Source organism: Mauremys mutica, chromosome 3 (assembly GCF_020497125.1).
Source record: "Mauremys mutica isolate MM-2020 ecotype Southern chromosome 3, ASM2049712v1, whole genome shotgun sequence".
NCBI classification, from domain to species: Eukaryota; Metazoa; Chordata; order Testudines; family Geoemydidae; genus Mauremys; species Mauremys mutica.
This window is the reverse complement of record NC_059074.1, coordinates 46,338,607-46,361,878: the sequence shown is the minus strand read 5'-3', so window position 1 is coordinate 46,361,878 and position 23,272 is coordinate 46,338,607. Positions and strand designations below refer to the sequence as shown.

Sequence of the window (23,272 nt, the reverse complement as noted above, 5' to 3'; positions counted from 1 at the left end):
GTGTAAGATTTTCCCAGGTCACTGGGTGGGGGCTCGAGCTTGCCTCCTCGAGGCGCCCAGGGGTGTGTGTAAGATTTTCCCAGGTCACTGGGTGGGGGCTCGAGCTGGTTTTGCATTATGTTGTGGGGAAGGGACCCCTATGTATTGAACCCGGCCCTTGCTGCTATCGTTTCGGCCCGGCAGAAGGGTTACATATACACATACACACAGCTTATATATTGATGTTATCATGTTGGTCTCTCACACTGAAGGGTGGCTTTTAGCCCCAGATTGACTGTGTGTGTGCCGTAAAGACTGTTATAAAATGGTTTCATTGACTATCACAAGACACGGTAGCCTTGCTTGGGTAGACAGGACCAAACAGCATTAACCATAATACAAAACTGTGTTGGGAAACTGAACCTGACAATTACAGAATATAAGCCAGGCCACCAGTGTGTTTGATCTGCCTGTTCCTCTGAACCCAGAAGCATTTCTCTCTGCATTTGTCTAACAAACAGTTTGGAGCAAAGCCTCAGTATCACTAAGTTTCTCAAACCAAGCAAGGGCTGGAGTCAGAGGCCAGCAGCATGAAAACTTCTTATTCATTTGTTTTGTTAACAAACAAATTGCTTGGAACAAAACACAGTCTCCCTCCCCCTTGCACTGCTGGGGGAGAGAGACTTGGGAGGGGAGCCAGCGTAAACTGATCTCCAGTGGGACTGGGTGGGACGGGAGCCTCGCCTCCTCATAGGGTCCGAGAGAAGATCCCCTCGGGAGGTGGAGCGGCTCACAGGCTGAAGGCAGCCCACTGTTACTGTCTGTGCCTGAGGAGGCGTGAGGCGGGAGTCCGAGGTCAGTGCTCAGACACGGCCAGGGAGAGGCTCTGCTCCCGGGCAGCGTTGCGGGTTACGCAGCAGGCTTGCGGGGCTGGCTCCGGAGTTTCTGCAGCTGTAAGGTGTGGGGCCAGTCGGTGGCTCCCGGGAGGGGGAGGGGGCTCTCTGAAAGCAGAGGGGGCCTGAGGGCAGGACCGCAGCGCGGGTAGGTGATGGGCGCTGGGCCGCGCAACACGTGATGTTTGCGTTGGTCGCTGCGTGAGGGCAAAGTGAGCGCACGTGTGGCGGGAGCGCAGTGGGACTCCGGCCTTTGGGGCTAGGAGAGCAGGGCGGGAGGCAGCTTCCCCCGGGCCCCGAGTCCCTGGGGGAAGCGCTGCCCCGTGCCTGCTCACCCGGCTGTTGCACAGGCGAGCGATTGCTGAGGCAGCACTGCCTAGCGAGGGGCGCAGGCAGCGGGCTGAGCTCTGAGCCCGGCTGTGGAGTAAAGCCCCAGCCCCAGGGAGGGTTTGGTGCAGAGATGCCTCCAGCAGGAGAAGGCGATTGTCTGCTCCAACCCCCCTACCCAGCCATGCGAGGGTGGGCTGGCCTGTGATCCCACTAGCGCTGGGCAGGAAATGCCTTTCCTCTCCTATAAGTAAGGTTGCCAACCTCCCAGGATTGTTCTGGAGTCTGCAGGAATTAAATCTTATTTTTTAATTAAAGATTATGTGATGTGATGAAACCTCCAGGAATAGGGCTAACCAAAATTGGCAACCCTACCTATATGGATTCTCGAGGTTTCAAAAACTTTTCCAGTTCAAATCAGGGCAAAGTCAAATATCTCAATTTTTCATGAACCATAAATCTGAAAGGGGGTTGAAGTGGGGAGGGTGAAATCAGATCTGCTGAAATGAAATGTTTTGGTTTGTTTTTATGGTAAACTTAAATTTCTAAACAGAATGTTGTTTCAAATTGAAAAATGCACCTTTTTGTTTTGAAAAATGTCAAAATGGGACACTCACAATTTTGAATCTTTTTTCCAAAATGGGAAGACATTGAAACTGACCCTTTGCTCCAAAAAATTTGCTTCTGCATTTACTGTTGTCTTCAGCTGTCTCTGTCTGTTAGCTGAAGAGCCCTATCAGACTACATAACTTGCAAAACACACAGTGATTTCATAACCTCTAGTAATAGCTGCAGAGTTCAGTAAGGTAATAGCTTATGTAACTATGTAACTATGTAACTTTCTTTGAACTAGTCCAGGCTCCTAATTCCATTGTTTGAACTCACCCAGGAGAGTTTTGTTCTTCCGTGCATAGGTTTTAACACTTTGACATCAAATTAAGGGCCTGATCCTCAGAGGTGCTGAGCACTCACAACTCTCGCTGACGTCAACCAAGTCATAAATGCCCATTCTGTATGTTTTGAACCTCGCTGCCGAGTATGTATATGTATTTAACACTAAGGATTTGGTCCCCTGATCCTCAAAGTTTAGGGAGTTAGGCACTAAATAAATACCTTTAAGGCTTTTGGACTGTGACTTTGTCTTCAGGCCTGAGCAAAGAGGGCTTCATGAGCTGCACTGCCCCAGAAGGCATTTTGACACCCTTATGAGACATATTTGCTTCCTTCTTTTAGAGGTTTTTAAGAACAGGTTAGATCGGGGTAGGCAACCTATGACACGCGTGCCGAAGGCTGCACACAAGCTGATTTTCAGTGGCACTCACGCTGCCCGGGTCCTGGCCACTAGTCTGGGGAGGCTCTGCATTTTAATTTAATTTTAAATGAAGCTTCTTAAACATTTTCAAAGCCTTATTTACTTTACAAACAACAATAGTTTACAGAGTAGCAGCCGTGTTAGTCTGTATCCGCAAAAAGAACAGGAGTACTTGTGGCACCTTAGAGACTAACAAATTTCCATTCTGTGTGTTCCATTCTATGCATCCGAAGAAGTGAGCTGTAGCTCACGAAAGCTTATGCTGAAATAAATTTGTTAGTCTCTAAGGTGCCACAAGTACTCCTGTTCTTTTAACAATAGTTTAGTTATATATTATAGACTTATAGAAAGAGACCTTCTAAAAACATTAAAATGTGTTACTGGCACACGAAACACAAATTAGAGTGAATAAATGAAGACTTGGCACACCACTTCTGAAAGGTTGCTGACCCCTGGGTTAGATAAACACCTGTTAGGAATGGTCTAGTTATTACATAGTCCTGCCTTGAATGCAGGGAACTGAACTAGATGACCTCTCGAGGTCCTTTCCAATCCTGCACTTGTATGATTCTTGCTCCTTAAGCTATCACTAAGACATTGTTCTATAAAAGGGACTTAGGTGTTGCAGTGTTCAGATTGTAATGTCTAACTTTTAGATGTCTAAAAAAAGCACTGGAGCAATAATGGGATCCAGAAATCCTGAGTTAGGTGCCTAGGCTTGGTATACAGTGCAGGAGGAGAGACAGGCATAGGTGCTGACTCTGTGGGTGCTCCAGGGCTGAAGCACCCACGGAGAAAAATTAGCAGGTGATTAGCACCCACCAGCAGGCAAGCTCCCCGTTCACCTCCCTCTTTCCCCCCAGTGCCTCTCCCCTGCCGGCGGCCCTGCTGATCACTCCTCCTCCTCCCCCACAGTGTGTCCTGCTGACCGCAAACAAGTCAGCTTTGGGCGGGAGAGGGAGGAGCAGGGATGGGGCATACTCGGGGGAAGGGGCGGAAAGAGGTGGGGAAGGGGTGGGATGGGGGTGGAGCAGGGGCGGGAAGGGGTGGAGAATTGGGGAAGGGGAGGTCGGGCACCGACTGCGTAGAAGTCAGTGCCTATGGAGACAGGAGCCTAAGAATGGATACGTAAGAGCCAGCATACTAGGTAGAGCTTAAGGACTGGTCTAAACTGAAATGTTAGGTCAAGCCAGCTATGTCACTCAGAGATGTGAAAAATCCACACCACTGAATGATGTAGTTAAGCCAGCCTAGCACTCAGTGTAGACAGAATTCTACACCAGAATTCTGGGTGCTGAAATCTGTCAACTTTGCTACCGTCTCTTGGGGAGGTGGATTAACTACTGTGATGGGAGAAGCTCTCCCATTGCTGTAGTGAGTGTCTACTCTGTAGCATTTTAAGTGTAGACATAGCCTAAAATAGCCAATTGGAGGTGCTTGCTAATGAGACAGGTATGTCCTAACCCCCACCCCTCCCATAGAGTTAGGTGCCTAAATCTAGGCTTGAGGGAGGGTCCTATCTCTGTTTGTGATCCATGACTGGGAATCTGGCAGCTTAGCCATCTAAGTAATTGCTTGCAAGAGAGAGTTAGTTGCCTGCCTAACTCCACACAAAATAGTTTTGGAGTGGGGGAAGAGAGCATCCTCCTCCTTTAATCTTTAGCCCATCAGTTAGGATACTCACACCTGTTCAGTTCCCTCCTCTGCCCATTGAGGAGAAGGGATCTGAAGAGGTATCTGCCACCTCTTAGCTGAGTGTCCTAACCATTGGGCTACAGCGCAATTCTCACTCTGATCTGATTGATATTTAATTAGCAGTTATTAATTCAAGTGAAACAATTTAAATAGGAAACATCCCATAGTCCTGTGGTTAGAGCACTCACCGGAGAGGTGGAGAACCATTGTTCAAATCCCATCTCCTCATCAGATAGAGGGGGGAATTGAACCAGGGTTTCCCCACATCCTTGTGGAGTACCCTGGGCTAAAGGTTATGCCTCCTCCTTGTGAGCCTGCCATTGTGTGTGGCATTAGGTATACTCTGAGCACATATACTGCATTGGGCCCCACAGATGAGACAGGTGCTTCTCTAGGGTTGCCACTTGGCCAGTTTTTGTATTGGTCAAAAGATTTACTCTGCCAGGGTATTTTTCACTTGGGACACACTAAAGTGCTCACAGTTCACATGCCTAACATGTGGATTGTGGCACTGTGTTAGGATAAGGTAAGAAAAATGATAAAATAACATAAAAATGGGAAGAGGGGGAGGAGAAGGGGGAAATGGGTCTCTCACTAATTTTAGTAATACTTAGCAATAGTTGTCACTAGGATCCTTTTTGCTGGTGGGAGACGTGGCCAGTGGTTGTTTTTCCTTGGAGGTGCCTGCTTCTCTTTCCCCACTTTGTGGATTGGCCTGTTGTTTAGGCACAAGACAGACATCTGAACTTTTAGGGTACATCTACACAGCATTTGGGAGCCCGTGGGAGTGAGCCCCCCAGCCCATGTTGACCGACTCGTGCTCAGGCTCTAAAAATAGCTGTGTAGATAGCACTTTGAAGTTGCAGTTTTGTCTCTTCTGAAGACTTCAGCCCAAGCCACAGTTTCAAAGTACTGTCTACACAGATAGAGCATAAGCCTCTTGATCCAGGCTGGGAGGCTTCTTCCTGTGGGCTCCCAAATACTGTGTAGACAGAACCTTAGAGTGAGGCACCAGTGAGCCTGCCCAGAGGCAGAAACTTAAGGGCCTTGGGGTCTTTTACAGCAGAAATGTAGGTGCTTAGTGAGTTCAGGTGCCTGCAGGGTTCGGTGGCAGCCAAGCAGGGTGCCTACGTTCTTTTTTGGACCTGGCCCTAATCTACTATCCTGTTGGCACAACTGCTCTGGCCAGCAAGTAGGGAGTGTAGCCAAGGCTCTGTCCAATGCCCTGCTTACATACTCGGAGGAGGAAATAAGCAGGCATGTAACCTTGCTTACTTCTATGCACCTGGACCCAAGATCCAGGTAGCCTACATAAATCAGTGTGGGTGGGTGTGGGGGTGGGTTCTTATTCCCTCTCCCCCACAAGCATATATCCCTAATTGCAGTCTGGCCTTAGGACAGTTTATTTTGCATAACTTGCAGCACTGTGTGAGTTGTTTAACATTGTTATATATTGATAGTTCTTCTTTGCAGACATGTCTGGGACTGTGCAGTGGCACTAGGTTTAACTTGTTTGCCTTTGGGTGTTTGACCTAACAGGGACTTTACTCTCCATGAAAAGACAGGGTTGCCCGTGCATTGCTGAACTGTACTTTGGCTGTCATGAAAGCAAAAGGCTGGATTTATATGGAAGAAAAACTAGACTCTTCATTTGGCAGCTGGTACTGAGTGGTGCAGAGTGCCTCCTGCAAGGGGCTGAGCACCCTCAACTCCCACTGACTCAGCATCATGCAGGGTTGGGGCATGGAGCTGTACAGCTTGACCTGGGGAGGAGTATGGCTCTAGCTCTTAGTTATATCTGAAGAGAGATTAAGGTTTTATCACCACTTGTAATTAAATTTTTAAACCTTCAGGGGTAATTTACCCTTAATCCTATTAGGGCACTTTGTGGTAAAGTCGCTGTTTCTGGATCCAAACCCTGTTGGTCTAAGTCCCACCAGAGATCAGTTCACTGGTTCACACATCTCTAGACTGAGTCAGATTTGGCTTAGTATGGGATGTATGCCATGTGATCACTCTGCTGGAACAGTCCTCATAAGGCTTTGTTAAAGGAACGCTGCATAACAATATAAAAGCTACTCTGAACATTGCATCTGATTAGAAAGATGGAGTAAGGCCATGCAATGGTCTTTGTATAACTGGGGGTCCTCCTGTGTGGAGCTTATTGCGGGATCAGAACCTAAATCAGGTTAAACAAAAAAGTATGTGTGAATTATATTTAACAATCAGACTTGGATCTGGGACCTTGAGAATCTGGGAATGCTGGTTGAGACACAGAAAATATATCTCATTAGAATGGATAGGAAATCTGAGATTTTCAAAATATAAAGGTTATGTCTAGTATCTTATCAACCCATTTGTGCAAAGCCATCCACAATGTCCTGCACGTTCCCCAGAGTCACGGTTCTTCTTAGCAGGATGCGATTAATGGCCCTGCAAACTTGCATCAACACGATTCAAATGGTCGACTTTCCCACTCCAAACTGGTTCGCGACTGATCGGTAGCTATCTGGAGTTGCCAGCTTCCAGATTGCAATAGCCACCTGCTTCTCCACCTGCAGAGCAGCTCTCAATCTCGTGTCCTTGCACCACAGGGTGGGGGCGAGCTCCTCACACTGTCCCATGAAAGTGGCTTTTCTCATCTGAAAGTTCTGCAGCCACTGCTCGTCATACCCATTTGTGCAAAGCCATCCACAATGTCCTGCACGTTTTCAAAGCCAAAAAATCATTTATTGAAAAGAAAATTATTGAAAGAAACACAACTTTTTTGGAATCTGAAAGGGCAAGGGGGTGGAGTGGGTAACTGTACAATCACAGATTTGCATATGTCCTGTCTGGAGTGCTGTGCAATGACTGCTGCACTTCAGGATGGCTATACTGCATGGTGATGGGTTTTTTTTTCCCATCCCAAAGAGAGCGCACATAACCCACGGGAGCCCCGAAATGGTGAGTAAGGGGGACTGATTGTTTCAGGGCTGTACTGTCCTCTGTGTTTCTGTGCATTGGGGAGAGCCAACAGCTGCAGGGGGCACCTACACTGAACACTATCCCAACATTTTCCACAGGAGTTTATCCTGGAAGATATCTTGCTGCTGCAGGTCACCTGGGAAAGGGGGAATGATTGTTTCAGGGCTGTACTGTCCTCTGGGTTTCTGTGCGTTGGGGAGAGCCAACAGCTGCAGGGGGCACCTACACTGAACACTATCCCAACATTTTCCACAGGAGTTTATCCTGGAAGATATCTTGCGGGTCATCTGGGAAGCACGGGAGGGTCTTCTACTGCAATGTGGATTCCTCCCTGGCCCCTATGCAGCTTGCCTGTGTGCAGCAATGGTTCCCCCACCCCTCACGGCACAGTGGCGCAGACGCGTTAGCCTGACTGGGACAAGGACCACACTGGCTCTCCCAATAAACCTGCGCAAATGCATTGCCCACGCTCTGGATGAGAATTTTGAAGAGATTACCGAGGCCGATTACCGCGACGTGATAGACCATATCAATGCGCTATTCCGCATCTAGGCATGCATGCATGCAGCCCTAACCCTCCCTCCTCTCCCAAAAAATTTCCATCATGAAAATAAAAGCCACTTGCCGGGAACCCGCTCCTCTATTTGTCCTCCACCAAGTACCGGCTGCTGCAACTGGCTACCTTCCTCCTGGCTTGAGAAGAGCTCCTGGCTGCATGCCTCCAGGGACTCTGGGGTGTCTCCCCCCACCCCAGTACCCTCACTCTCGCTTTCCTCCTCCTCCTCCTCCTCCCGCTCTGAACTGTCCGTGGTGGTCCTCGGAGTGGAGGTGGGGTCACCCCCAAGTAATGCGTCCAACTCCTTGTAGAAACAGCAGGTCGTAGGGGCAGCACCAGAGCGGCAGTTTCCCTCGCGGGCTTTGCAGTAGGCACTCCGCAGCTCCTTCACTTTAACCCTGCACTGCAGTGCATCCCGGTCATGACCACTTTCCAGCATGGCCCTTTATACCTGCCCAAAGGTATCGTAATTCTTACGGCTGGAGCGCAGCTGGGATTGCACAGCTTCCTCCCCCCAAACACTGATGAGGTCCAGCAACTTGCCATTGCTCCATGCTGGGGCTCGTTTGGTGTGTGGAGGCATGGTCACCTGGAAAGATTCACTGATTGCACTCCATACCTGGCTGAGCAAACAGGAAGGGGATTTTTCAAATTCCCGGGGAATTTAAAGGGCGGTTCTGATGGTTGGTCACATGAGGCCAGGGCAGTAGAGTTCGAACTGATGAGCAGAGTGGCTAGAACAGGCATTCTAGGATTCTGCCGAATACTTCTGGAGGCCAATAACAGCGCTTTTGGTGGCCACACTGGCGCTGTAGCCAGGGAGATACAGCGTTGTATGTGCCTTGCCAGTGTGGACGGTGAGTGAGTTGCAGCGCTGTAAAGCCACCACCAGCGCTGCAACTCAAAGAGTAGCCAAGCCCTAAAGGCTTGACTACACTTGCGAGTTAGAGCCCATTAAAGCAGCCCCAGGCGCCCTAACTCACCACCGGTCCACACTAGCAAGGCACTTAGAGCGCCTGGACTTTGCAGCTGGAGCGCTCCTGGTAATACACCTCCACAAGAAGCATAACGCTTGCTGCACCTCGGCTGAAATTCCCTAGCATCAGTGTGAATGAGGTGTTGCATTACTGCGCTGTGATTGGCCTCCGGAAATGTCCCATAATCCCCTTAAGTCAAGTGGCCACATGGGGGGAGGGGCTGCGTAGGGCCCCAGAATAGGTAGGGATGGCCCTGCTCAACTGATAAGTACAGTTTGCTCTCTGGTAGCTTCAGTTTGCTGCTCAATGAAGCCTTGGGTGTGTGGAAGCAGGGTGGACGAGAACAAGAGGATCAAGGGCCTTGGAGAGTGGGTAGGGAAGAAGCAATGGGAGGGGGCAGTTTCAGGCAGGCTGTTAGGAAACAGGAAAGAAGGCTATCAGCAGAGGAAAAGACAGAAAGCAGAATGAAAAGCAAAATAGAGGCTGGGAGAGAGGGCCAAATTCTGTCGTCTTTACTCAGGCAAAACTTCTAGTGATTGCAGTAGTCATTAATTTGGGAATTGTTGAGGAAAACATCTAATGGGGAGACTTGAGTAGGGACAGCCAATGATGCAAAAGACCCCACCACCCAACTGGCATATACTCTTTTATTCATGGCCTCCATTTCACTGGTGTTTTTCTGATTGTCTGCTACAGAGTTAACCTTTGGGCCCTGATAAGAGATTGAATAATTGTTGCAAAACCTGTTCCATAAATAATTAAACTTTGTCTCTAATAATGGAGTCATTCATTTTCATTGTGTACAACGTGTTGAGTTTGCCCTCAGCCTTAAGGCTGGTCATTCTCAAAGGTTCCAAGCTTTTCCTTTGTGTCCTTGGAGAGGTGACTCAGCAGAATGCAAAGGCTGCTGTGAGCTGAGAACTGTTAACAAAACTGGCAACTACTGAATGCATTGCAGGCTCAGTGCTGCCCCTTGCTGATATCTGAGATATCAGATGGAAAGTGAGCCAAATGGGAAGCACAGGGTGTGAGTGAAGCCATCCCTGCATCGCCACCCCCCTAAGTATTCTGCCAGTTGGTGTTTTTAGAAATGGTGGGGACCATGCATGCAGCTGTCTTTGCTTTAGCTGTAGATGTAGAACAGATTGGTGAAAAAGATACAGAGTTACAGAGCAAGACCTCAGCCTAGTCCCAAAGCCACATTTAAACATTGTTGTATCAGATACTGGCTTATAGGTTGGGTGGCTGAGACTGGATAGCCTAGATCAGGAGTGGGCAAACTTTTTGGGCCAAGGGCCACATCTGGGTGGGGAAATTATATGCAGGGTCAGGGCAGGGGGTTGATGTGCGGGAGGGAGTGTGGTGTGTGGGAGGGGGTGCAGTGTGCAGGAAGGGGCTCAGGGCAAGGGATTGGGGCAGAGGAGAGGTGCGGGGTGCATGAGGGGGCTCAGGGAAGGGGGTTGGAGTGCAGGAGGGGGCTGAGGGCAGGGGTGCAGACTGCGGGAGGAGGCTCAGGGCAGGGGGTTGGGGTTCAGGAGGGGTGTGGGATGTGGCAGGGGGTTGGGGTGCACAGGGGTGCCGGGTGCAGCAGGGAGCTCAGGGCAGGGAGTTGGGGTGAAGGAGGGGGGCAAGGTGCAGTTAGGGGGCTTAGGGAAGGGAGTTGGGGGGCAGGATGCAGGAGGGGTTTGGGCTCTGGCCCGGGCCCGCTTACCTCCCAGCCAATGGGAGCTGCGGGGGGTGGTGCCTGTGGGCCGTAGGGACGTGGTGCCGCAGGCCGGATCCAAAGCCCTGAGGGGCCGGATCCAGCCCACGGGACATAGATTGCCCACCCCGGCCTAGATCCCATCATGAGGTGATAGTACTTCAGGCTCCAGCCAAAGGCCAAAGTAGTTTATCCAAGTACATGCTACAGATCTGCTCAGGCTATAAGGCCAAAGTGAACATCAATAGGACTCTGCAAGGGGGTATTGGTGAAAGTGGTTGGGACTCAATGGGGGGGGTCTGCATATGGGGGGAACGGGGATCAACAGGGGAGTCTGGGTGTGGAGGGCTCAGCAGGAGGGTCCAGGTGCTGGGGGATCAGGGCTTGGTGGGGTGGGGATCTGGGTGTGAGGTGCTCGTCAGGGTGGTCCAAGTGCATAGGGGATGTGGCTTGTCAGGGTGGGGGTTTGAGTGATGGGGACTCAGCGGGGGGTGGTCTGGGTGCAGGGGTGGGAGTCTGGGTTCAGGTGCAGAGGTCTCGGTATGAGGTTTTGGTTGCAGGGGGTGGGACTTCGTAGGGAGGAAATTTGGGCATGGGAGGTTTGGGGGGGTTCTGGGTATGGGGGATCCAGATACCAGGGGGTTGGGGCTCAGCAGGGTGGGGGTTTGGGGAGCTGGGGGCTTGGTGGGAGGGTTCTGGGTGCAGGGGGGTGAGGCTCATGGGAGGGGTCCAAATGCATGGGGATTGGGTGGACGAGAGGTGGGTCTGATCCAGCCCCAGGTGGGTGTGAGCCAGCCCCGGTATGAGCATCCCTTCCCTCCAAGCGATTTACCTGTCCACCGGCTGCTCTGCGCACCTGAAAGGACATGTCTGTGCTGCTGTGGAGGGGCACATGACTGCTCTTGTGGCTTCCTTTTGCTTCCCCATCAGAAAGTCATTTTTTTATCCAGGGAAGCAAAGAAATCTGCGGGGACATGAATTCTGCATGTGCACAGTGGTGCAGAATTCCCTGATGCGTAAAAAATGCTTCAAGAGTGTTGAAGCCTCAGGAAATTGATTATAGGGAGAAACCTGCTTAGGCAAAGATTGTAATCGGCTGAAATTAAGTTTTAGTTTTAGAAGCACATTCCTACTTTTGTTTGTTTGTAACCCTCTCTTAACCCTTATTACTTCTACTTAGTATCACTTAACCTATGTGACTGATGTGTGGTAGGCACGCTGTTGGGGTCAGGGTGCTGAACTAGAGCTGCAAAGTATACAGACACTCAGGGGACTGCCTGCTTGTCTGCTAGCTGTTGGTATCTGGGCTGTAAACCACAGCAGCAGAGCATTTAAGGCATCCAGGGTTATAGGGCGGGCAGTGATATACTGCCACTTACTGGTTTAGATTGCATCCCTGAATGTCATAGTGGCATAAAAAACTGTCACTGTTGCCTTCTTCCTAATAAATCATAATTTAAAACAGCAGATAAATAAGACAATGCCAGTTCAGCATTAACTCCATGATTCCCTATGAAACAGTTCACTCTCCCATTCAGTAAACAGACAGAGGGTACTCTTTCTCCACTGAGCCCATAGAGGGCTTGTATGAGTCAAGCCCAGATATTTGGGTCATGATTACTTCTCTCTTCCTCATGTGCATCTCCATCACAAGACTCTCAGCAATATTTACTGTATTGGCAGGTACAATTGAAAATCCCCTCCTTGAAATTAAATACTTCCTTTTAAAATAATTTTCCTTTGCTGTATTTGTCAGGCAACAAGAAATCTGAAAACATGGCTGGAAAACCCAAACTGCACTACACTAAAGGAAGAGGTAAAATGGAATCTATCCGATGGCTGTTAGCAGCAGCTGGGGTTGAGGTTTGTACTTCTTATAAAGTGGTCAAATTAATCAATGGTTGAAATGACTGTTCTATTTTGAAAATATGACTAATGACTAGTTAGCGCCATCTCCTAACACACAAGTGATTACATCAATGTGTACAAGAGTCACAAAAAGCTGGATGTAAATTCTGCATGTCAGTTATCCTATATATTACTTACACGGTCCTAATAGTATTCAGTATGGATATTAGTGAAACTGGCATTTCGTGTCCTGTAGAATGTATTTATTTCATTCTTTGCAATAACAAGGGCTTCTGTTTCCAAGGAGAAACTATCCTTGGCTGTCGTCTTGTTCAGAAAAATTAAACTGAAGAGATCTTGGATTGTTGCTGCTGTTCAAAGTCAGGAATCTCTCCAGATTCTTTTGAATGTTTGATATTTGCAATTGTCTCTCATTCACTCTTGCTTTAAAGACCCAGTCACATCACATGAATAAGTTTGAAAAACATTTTGTTTAGAGATAATTTCGTATACTTTTTGTCCAGATCCTCAAACTTGTATGAATTAGCACAGCTCTCCCGAAGCCAGCCAAGCTACCCTGATTCACATCAAGCAAAAACGTGGCATGATATGACTTAATTTCTGTGGTGAATTTTTGCTTGAAAGCATTGTCGTCATTTCCTAGGAATTCATTTTCCTCTTGGCTTTCTCAGCTTTTGGAGTGAAAAATCTTCTTTATGACTTTCAGTGATGTACGTTACTGTGAGAGATAAGCTGCTAGAGAACGAGTTATGTAGCAACAAAGATTCTATTCTCATTCAAATGTCTTTTATTTCTATTTTTTAAATCAAGGCAAGAAACATAAAGGCAGAATTGTATCTTGTAGTTTCTCTTCATTTTCCATGTGGCATCAGCTGATTTTTAAATAAAATACCCAAAGGCAAAAATCCACTAATAGTTCATTCATGATCCATGAAATGTAACAATCAACCCCCTTTATTTCTGTTTTCCAGTTTGAAGAAGAGTTTGTGGAAGCAAAGGAAGATTTGGAAAAGTTACGCAAGGGTGAGTCTATGGCCTAGTCCGGACTGAAATTGCACTGATTTACCTTACAGAGATGGTTTTTAAACTTGCGCAGGTTTGTTTCTAGACCAGTGGTTCTCAACCTGTGGGCCACTTGCAGCCCAGTCAGTACACAGCTGTGGCCCATGTGACATCCTCAGTGCCATAACTAGGGTGGAGCAGGAGGGGCACCTGCCCTGGGGGGGTCCAAAACTAGGGTGGTGTGAGACCAGGCCCAGGTGTCAGCGCCCCCCACCCCCTCAGTAGGATTGTGAGGCCAGTGACCTTGGCTGGAGCAGGCTCCCTGGCACTAGAACTGCAGAGGCAGGGGGGGCTGGGGCAGGGGCAGGGTGGGCTGCAAAGAGAGATGGTGGACCAGCAGGTGCGGAGAGGGGGATGCAGGAGGCTAGGGCTACAGGGAGAGAGGTGCAGAGGGCATAGGCACGGGGAGGGAGTGCAGGGGGCTAGGACTTCAGGGAGGGGTGCAGCTGGTGCATGGGAGACAGACTCTAGGTGGCTGGGGCACAGTCTCTGGATGGGGGCTAGATACTGGGGCACAGTCCCTGGATGTGGGGGTTGAGTGCTGGCGGGAGTCCTTGGGGGCGCTGGGGCAGCTGCATGGGAGGTAGTCCTTGGCGGGGACCTTTTTGCCCTGGACAGGGCACCCTGTCTGTGCAGGTCAGGCATGTGTGCAAGCCCAGTGTTTGGGGGCTCTGGCTGCTGGGGGGACAGTCCCAGGGGGGTTGGGTGACGGGGGAGCATTCCCTGGGCTGTAGGGGCAGCTCCTGGGTGGTGGGTGCCCTGCATTGGGCAGGGCTCCCCATCTTTGCAGACAGGCTCCGCAACCGTGCTCTCTGGGCACTCAGCCCAGCTACGCTGTGAGCAGCAGAGCGGAAGTGAGGGTGGCAATACACCATGCTATGCCACCCTTGCAGTAAATTAATTCATTTCAACGGTTTGATGTTTTGATTTATTTTGCTAATTTAAAATGCTCTTGGTAGATATTTGTCAGTGTTGAAAAGAAATATCGATTTGCATTGTATTGCTGTCATATAACAAATACTAAACCTTATTTTTTTGTAGATGTACAGGTAGTATATATATAGGGTGGATGTGGCCCACATGACATATAGAGAACTGCATAGGCGACCCACATTGGTAAATAGGTTGAGAGCCACAGTCTGGACAGTCATATTTTAAAAACAGCTTTCTTCTGTTTGGCTTAATCTGGATTGTCAATGGAAGGGGAGTTTTGTTAAAGAGACAACTTCTCTAATGCAATGTGGCCTGCGTGAGAGGTGTACTGCATATTCCTTCATTCTGGCAATAGACGCTTAGGATCTCTCAAATATAACTGGAAATGTCCATGTAAATTATAAGGCATTTTCTCTCAGATCCATGCAATGATACAACAGTTTGTGAGGACTGAGTGACTTAACTTCTTTTCCTTTCCAAAGATGGAGCCCTGCTGTTTCAACAAGTGCCCATGGTGGAGATTGATGGGATGAAGATGGTGCAGACCAGAGCCATTCTCAGCTACATAGCAGGGAAACACAACCTCTATGGGAAGGACCTGAAGGAGAGAGCACTGTACTGTAACAGCACTACCCATACACTGTCTTTATTTGAACATTTACCTGAAATAGAGAAGAGTATTGCTTTAAAATTTAACCCCCTTCTTCCCCACATGGATATTAACATTATAAACCTGTCAAAACACCATTGATGTTTGAAACCCAGAATTTTGATTTGTGGTCATTATCTACCCAGTAGATTCATACATTCAAGGCCAGAAGAGACTATTGTGATCTTTTCTGACTGCCTGTATATCACAGGCCACAGAACCTCCCCAAATAATTCCTAGAGCATATCCTTTAGAAAAACATCCAGTCTTGATTTAAAAAGTGCCAGTGATGGAGAATCCACCACAACCTTGGTAAATTGTTCCAATGGTTACTTACTCTCACTGTTAAAATATTTACACCTTATTTCCCATTAAGAATTTGTCTCGCTTCAACTTCCAGCCATTGGATCATGTTATACCTTTCTCTGCTAGACTGAAGAGCCCATTATTAAATACTTGTTCCCTATGACTGTTAGTGAACAAATTGATGATACTGTTAAGACCCTCCACAGAGTTTCTTAAGTTACATAGAGACCAGAATCACCTTAAGTTCCTGAGGCAACTACCAGTCCTTAATGGGATAATAATAAAGGCCTCATATGCCTTGGTGCTTACTTTGATTTCTTTCCTATTTAATGATAGCAATTCAGAGAACTTAATCTTTGGAGGCAGCCTGGGGTATGTTTGTGCCTGTTGGCCCAATTTAAAAACAGCCCGTTGCAGCTGAAAACTTCTGTTCACTTTAAAAATTACCATAGATTGTATAGTGCATATGTACAAACAACAATCTCCTAAAGCAAAACAATTTCCTGATACTCTGTTGCTTAGACAAGGACTTCATTGTATACAAGAATTCTAGTTTCACAGCATTAGCAGGGGTTCTCAAACTTCATTGCACCGCGACCCCCCTTCTGGTAACAAAAATTACTACAGAACCCCATGATGGGGGACTGAAGCCTGAGCCGTCCTCGGTGGGGCTTGGGCAGTACAGTGGTGGGGCCCAGCAAATCTAAGCCAGCCCTGGCAACCCCATTAAAATGGAGTCACCACCCACTTTGGAGTCCTGACCCACAGTTTGAGAACTGCTGTGCTATAGCTTAACATGTGAGCAATGAAATTTTCCTTGTCCACCCCTCCTAATGAAGTCACAACAAAAAGATCAGTGTTGAGAGAACATATTAAGTGTGCTTTCTCCTGAAAAGTAACTCAGTGGGAATCCTTTTATGGGGTTCACTGTTTGTGGTATCAATTATATCCAAATAAGTGCTCATTTTACCAGGAAAACCTTCCCCCCACCCTCCCTGCCCTGTGAACTCAAGTTTCGGCTCTGACCCTTTCAGCATCATTACCAACAAATTAACGATTCTGAAAGCTGTATTCCATCCTTGACTAGAATAGGATTGATCATGTAAATCTAAATTCCACCATTTGCTACCTGTTCAGCATTATTGTTGTAAAAAACCTAAGGTGCTGGTTCTCAAAACGTTCAGTAGAGCTCTTGCTGGTTATATAGTGCTGGTGCCTCTTTGTTTCCTGCTACTAAAAAAAATTTGCTAACAATTGGAGCTGGTTGAAAGGGCAAACAAAGGGTGAAAACCTCTTCCAAAATTCCCATTTATTGTCAGAATTCAAAAAGTTTTTTTGACCAGCAGTGTAGCTGGTTGAAAAACAGGAAGAAAATTTTCCTGTTTATTTTTTTTGAGTTTCAAAATGTAAACAGCTTTTGAATAGCACAACTAAAAATACATAGATATGTTCCTAATATTACTCTTCATGTAAACTATTGCTGTTCTTGCCATGGGGACAATCTCTCTGTTAATATGAGATCCATGCTATGAAAAAGGTTGAGAACCTCTAATCTAAAGTATTACTAATAGCACAGTTAAAGATCAAGAGGTCAAATCAATTTTGTTGTAGTGCAATGGCTGAGTTAGCCTCCTGAGTACTCCTGCCATTGCACTACAATACATTAAGAAGCTGACTGGACAAAAGTCAAGTGTTCAGAAATAAACGGACTCCTCTAAATGGAAAATAAAAAACATTTGTTTCAGAATTGATATGTACGTGGAAGGAACAACAGATCTGATGGGAATGATCATGGCACTCTCTTTCCAACCGCCCGAGGCAAAGGAGAAGAATTTTGCCTTAATCGTCGAGAGGGCCACAACCAGATACTTCCCAGTCTATGAAAAGGTAAGTGACAGCGAGGCAACAGTTCAGACATGACAGACCATAGAGAAGAACAGTTTGTATGATGGTGTTTGCTGAAATTTCCCTTGCACAGGAGGAAATCTCCTCAGGGCAGGTGGAATTCTAGGACTCCAGGACCGCTTGGGGAAACCTCCTAGAATGAGGTGAAAAGGGGGCCACCAAAGCCTGGTGCTGATTCTGCCACAGAGAGCCCCCATTGACCTCAGTAGGACCACTCACAGAGTAGGATGCAAATCACTGTGAGCAGGGATGGCAGACTCCAGCTCTTCTAAAGTAGTTTAGACCATGGTAACAGTGATATTGACTCTTCGCTAGTACCATGGTGGTATGTGCATGCATATCAATGGCTGGGATACAGTCCTGAGAGCATATATCAAAGTATATTTTTTCCAAGGAGTTCATGCGTTCTGAATTAAATATAGTTGTGATTCAGAAGTGTTATTAGCGAAGCCTACACTCTTTACTCAGGCAAAACTGTTAGTTATTTGTATTGTAATAGCCCCTAGTGGCTCCAGTCAGGATTGAGGGTCCCTTTGTCATGGTTAGGGCCCAACCAAATTCATGGCTGTGAAATATGTGTCACGGATCGTGAAATCTCATCTCCCTCATGAAATCTGGCTATTGTAGGTGGGTTGTGATATTGCTACCTTATTTCTGCACTGCCTTCAGTGCTGGGTGGGCAGTGGCTGCTGGCTGGGCATCCAGCTTTGAAGGCAGTGCTGCCACCAGCAGCAGTACAGAAGTGAGAGTGGCATGGTCTGAGGGTCATCATCTTGGGGGGTGGTGGCAGGGCCAGCCTTACAGGTGGGTGACATGGGCAACCACTTAGGGTGCCATGGTGGGGGGGGGTGCTGTGGTCTCCCCCCGACACACACACACACACACAGACAGCCCCAGGCCCCTTTAACCTCCAAGTGCTGGAGAGGAGCAGGGCTGGGGCACCCTGGCTGGGGGCTCTTACCATGCGCCAGGCTCCAGCTGCTAGCCCCAGCCAGTCTGTGGAGGCACGGGACTTCCTCTTCTCCTGCATGGGCTGCTCCTGGGACTGGGTCAGACCCACCGCCAGCAGCAGGGCAGAAGTAAGGGTGACAATACCATACTATGCCACCCTTGCTTCTGTGCTGCTGCTGGCAGTGACGCTGCTTTCAGAACTGGGCTCCCAGCCAGCAGCCACTGCTATCCAGCTGCCCATCTCTGAAGGCAGCGCTGCCACCACCAGCAGCTCAGAAGTAAGGGTGGCAATACCGTGAACCCCCTACAATAGCCTTGTGCCCCTCCCCCCCATCCCTTTTTTGGTCAGGACCTCCACAGCTACAACACTGTGTAATTTCAGATTTAAAAAATCCTATGACTGAAATTTACCAAAATGGATCATGAATTCGGTAAGGCCCCAGTCATGTTTACTAAAATTCCCATTGAAGTTACCCTGGGAGTAATGAGGAAATTTGTTTGAGTACATTTTTCAGGATTTGGTACATGAGTTCTCTCTCTTTATTTACTTATTTTGAGCTGTAGACACATATGCAGCCTTTTCTAAAATCTTTGGGCACCGTACAAAATATGCACACAGCAGCAGTTTATGGAGAGCTGACTGGAAGAGAGTTGTACAGGAAGTGTCACATATAAAGCAGAAATGCCCAACGGTGGATTTGTCAGTAAGAATGTAAAACCTCAATTACGCAGCTTCACATGATGTCTCCTTAGCAGCACCTCAGAGTGCACAAGCAAAATCAGTATTTGCAATATGCAAGAAATTCAATCATCACCATCCTCATCATTCTTCCTGCACCATCAGCTGCATAAGTTCGAAGTCAAACAGCACCAATCATCCCTGTCCTGGGTTCATTTTTCCAAGTCTTTTTTATTGAGCTGTAATAATGCCACTTCCACCATTATGGTGCTACAGAGTCTCTCTCTAAGTTGGCCTGTCTCACTCTTGCCTGGGGTTGCCAAATAGTGCTTGTTTAGATAACCTCCTATTGGGCAAGGTTTCCCAAACAAGTCCAGCTCTTCTTCCTTACTGCTTGTATTGTTGTAGCTAATTGTGCCCATTCTAGGATCTCTTCATTACTTATTCTTAGTCCATTTTACTTTGAATATGTTACACATACATCTGCACTGAAAGATATTCAGTTTGCATTGGATGGACTCTTCTCCATATAGGAGGATGCTTAGGATGTTGCTTTTAAAGATCTTAAGTTTGTTTTGCTAACCACATTGGATTTGAGACTTTGAAATACAGCATTTGCTTACCTTTGTGGATTCTATTTCAAACACAGTCACCAGTACTGGGAGTGATGCTGTCTAGATTAGTAAACTTTTTAACTGTTTTCAAGGCTTCTCCTTTCAAGTACAGAAAATCAGTTAATTTTTATAACTTCCATCTTTGATTTAGTGATAAGACCTGTTTGCTTGGCAGAACTTGCAAGACCATCTGTCTTTGTTTGGCTGTCTTCAGCTGTCTTATTTAGAAGACAGATGTCATCTGCAAAGTCTAAATCTCCAAGCTTGCTATTTATCCATGCGGTGCTCATTTCCATACTGACAATATGTCACTTAAATTTAATAGCAACTCCAAAAAAGATGAGGGACAAGATATTACTTTGTCTGACACCAATGTTAATGTTAAACCAGTCTGTTAGCTCCTAGTTTAGCTTTGCTTCACACTGAGTGTTTTGATGCAAGTTTTTAATAATTTGGAAGATTTTGTTGGAGACTCCATAGATTCATACTATTTACTATGATGGTTCTCTAGCTACACAATCCAATGTTCTTTTGGAAATCTGCAAAATCAGGGTCACTGGCAGTTGCCATTCATTGCTTTGCTCTACAGTATTTCTCAGGATGAAGATTCAGTCAACACAAAATTGATTTAAGTGAAAACCGTATTGTTCTCTAAGTTTGCTACGTATGGCTGCTCTAGTTGGCTGATTGCACAGAATACTTTCTCTGGGACTGAAAGCACCCTGTCCCATGCCAGTTATTACCATCACTCAAATCTCCATTTTTGGGGAGTTTGATTATAATCCTCCTCTTCCATTCTTCTGGGGGTGTGTTCTTTCTCCCATACCAAATGTAAGCGGCATAGCAGGATTTTCATGTTGACCTCTCTGCATGCCGTGAGTAGCTCTGCTCTAATTTGATCTTCACCTGGTGATGCATTGTTGTTTTAATCTTTCAGTGGCTACTTTTAAGTTCATTCAGAGTAACTTCAACTAGTAACTAGTTTAATCAAAGTTCCTACAAGTCTGCATTGATGCCCCCATAGGATCTATGCTGTGAGGTTAAATGGTTGCATGTTCCAATTGTATTACATACTTTTAAGATTTTGTATCTTTGTTTCTTCTAGAGTGACTTAAGAGAGCCAAAAGCATAAGATGTGTTTACATTGTACTTGTATTTGCAAGGGCAGGGACCTGTTAATTATTCAGGACAGATGCTCTCACAGAGATATGTTTGCTCATTTATATAGTGTAGAGTGACTAGTAATATTCAGTTGTTCACACTGGCATCCAGAAGTTGGCTAGCACAGTGATAGGCTCTTTACAAATGCTGTTAGACCTGATTCTGCAAGAGGGTTGGTTCTGATGGACTCTAGCCCCACAGTCCAGGGTTTTCTTAGTCCACATACAATGTGCACTTGATTCCCAATCTTCTAGTGGTGCTGCTTTTGCTGCTCCTCTGCTTCCTAAACAGCCTTGAAATGATGGGTGCAAGGGCCCACAGGAAGTTGCTGCTTCACCCAGGTTCTACACCAGGCACAGACTGTACCAGCTGCTGCTTTCTGTCAAGATTCTGCTCCTCAAGGACTAATTACCCCGCTGGAGTTTCCTTAGGCAGCAGCATGTTTCTCTGGATATTTGACTAAAGCAGAGATGCCTACAAAGCAAAAAAGGGAGAGAAATAAGGTGGGACTCCAGAAACTCGTAATAACTGCTAGTCCAAGCCATGCTCTTAGTAGCTTTGAAGACGGGTCATGTTTCTCCTGAACTACCTGCTATTAGCAATCTGCAGAAGTGTTGTACCCCAGTCATGGGGGGGGGGGGAGGGAGGGGGAGAGGCTCTACAGCTAAGATGCTGTGGGGCATGCAATACAACCTGTTTCATGTGGAGATTCCTCTGGGATAGATTAAACATTGTGGGTAATCAGGTCTCCCTTTTTAATTAAGGCTCGGACACATCACAGGTAATCCTCCACTGACTATTTCTTAACCACTTCTACAAATCCCCTTCTGTTTGCACCATTGCCATGAATCTCCTTCTTGGGGACTGAAGTCCTGCACTTATCCTGGCCTAGGAGAAGGTTATACACTGAATCGTGGACCCAATTTGAATTAAATGGCTTTGCATTCCGATTGCCCACAATCCTCTATCACCTCAGACCTCTTGCTTGGACTAGTCCTGACAAATACACATCTAACCAAGTAAGTAAGCTATTTCCCATTTGTACTCCTAAAACCTCTCTGTTTTCTCATATTCCATAGGTTTTAAAAGACCATGGCCAGCAGTTTCTTGTTGGTAACCAATTTAGCTGGGCGGATGTTCATCTGCTTGAGGCCATTTTAATGGTAGAAGAGTGCAAGCCTGATATACTCTCCCCATTCCCTCAGTTACAGGTAACTGAATCGCCTGATCTCACCAAGGAACACAGACTTATATTCAGACTCTGATGCCCAATGTAAAGTATTGATGTTTAAGCCCTTGGAGCCACTGCAGCACTTGAGCTCTCATTATTCTCAGTGGGAGATGCTGTGGAAAGAGTAGTGCTGCTCAGAACATTTTCAGCCAAAAAAAACCTGCATTGAAGCTAAAATGCTTAACAGAGATGCTTCAGTTTTGATGAAGACTGTTTGTTTTTTAAAGGTAAACACTCTTGTGCACTGGCCTGGGATGTGGAAGACCCAGGTTCAAGTCCCCGCTTTGACCAACTCAAAGCAGAGTAAGGACTTGAATCTGGGTCTTCTTTCTAGGTCCTAGGCTGGTGTCCAAATCACTGTGCTGTCACACCCTGTTGCTCCCCAAATTGAAAACAGACATTAACACAGTGTCATTTGCGTGAACACCTTTGAAAGGTTACAGTCTGGAACAAAATACATTTTGAAACCTTGAAAGTTGGCACAAAAAGGAACGGTCATCCTCTGGCCAGCTCCAGTACTGACTTCGTCTGGAAATCTGGCCACAAATAGCTACCAATTGTTTTGTTTTGTGCTTTCTTTCTTTTTTTTTTTTTGCTCATGCACATTTTTTGTTAAATACATTGTGCATTTTAATCTGTGAAGTTGAATGTCATTTCCTTACTCTCAAAGGCTTTTTACTACTTCTTTTAGGCTTTTAAAGGAAGAATAAGCAACATCCCCACAATTAAGAAATTCTTGCAGCCTGGTAGCCAAAGGAAACCGCCAGCAGATGACAAGTTCATTGCACAGGTGAAGAAAATATTCAACGTGTAATCACTATGTGGTTACTAAAAATCACTGCACCTACAGTATAGTAGCACAGCCATACTTAATATAGCTGTAAACTTCCCATAACTCAAACATTTTGTGGCCTGAGCTATACAGGAAGTCAGATTAGATGATAAAGGGCTCTTCTGGCTTTAGTCTGTGAAACTGGGTTTGAAAGTTTTTAGCAAGACATGTTAAATGCTAGCGTGCCGAAACATAACACTTTAAAAATGTCACTGCAATAGCTATAACTAGATTACAATGTATAACTTTGTAACTTGTTAAATAATCTTGTAATTTGAAGATACATTTACTTGAAATAAAACACTCATTACCTTCTGTTGGAGCTCATTTATTTATAACACATGTAGGTTAGTACACATAGCTATACTTCTTAAAGTGCTTTAGAAAAGTGGGTGTTCCCAATCCCTGATTCCCTCTCCATTTTCTTATCCGCTGGACCATGCTACCTCCCTTAGTATTTCATGGCTATTGGGTTTTGATCACACTGGTGCTCCTAGTCACCAAAGTCCTTGAAAGCTTTTCATACAGATTCTAAAACCTTTTCTGCTGCATGAAGTACTTCCCATACACAAGAAAATATGCCGAGCTCAGTAATTGGTATTTTATAAGCAGAAATTAAAAACCATTTGAATCTCTAACGTTTTCAAAATTTGGGTTAAACTCTCATTTAAA

General features: G+C 46.5%; 1 protein-coding gene across 4 annotated transcripts; it reads left to right on the top strand.

Annotated features, from left to right (window-relative positions):
• Window positions 1-718: 718 nt before the first annotated feature.
• LOC123366587 (glutathione S-transferase-like) lies at window positions 719-22,915 on the top strand. 4 transcript variants are annotated; one of them, XM_045010201.1, is made up of 7 exons: window positions 719-834; window positions 12,165-12,271; window positions 13,249-13,300; window positions 14,755-14,887; window positions 16,973-17,114; window positions 21,617-21,748; window positions 22,460-22,915. In XM_045010201.1, the coding sequence occupies exons 2-7, from the start codon at window positions 12,185-12,187 to the stop codon at window positions 22,580-22,582; spliced, it is 669 nt and encodes a 222-aa protein (XP_044866136.1). In that variant the 5' UTR covers window positions 719-834; window positions 12,165-12,184; the 3' UTR covers window positions 22,583-22,915. The 4 variants fall into 4 exon arrangements, with proteins under 4 accessions (XP_044866136.1, XP_044866137.1, XP_044866138.1 ...); XM_045010202.1 differs by lacking the exon at window positions 719-834 and adding an exon at window positions 868-932; XM_045010203.1 differs by lacking the exon at window positions 719-834 and adding an exon at window positions 914-937.
• The last annotated feature ends 357 nt before the right edge of the window (window positions 22,916-23,272 follow it).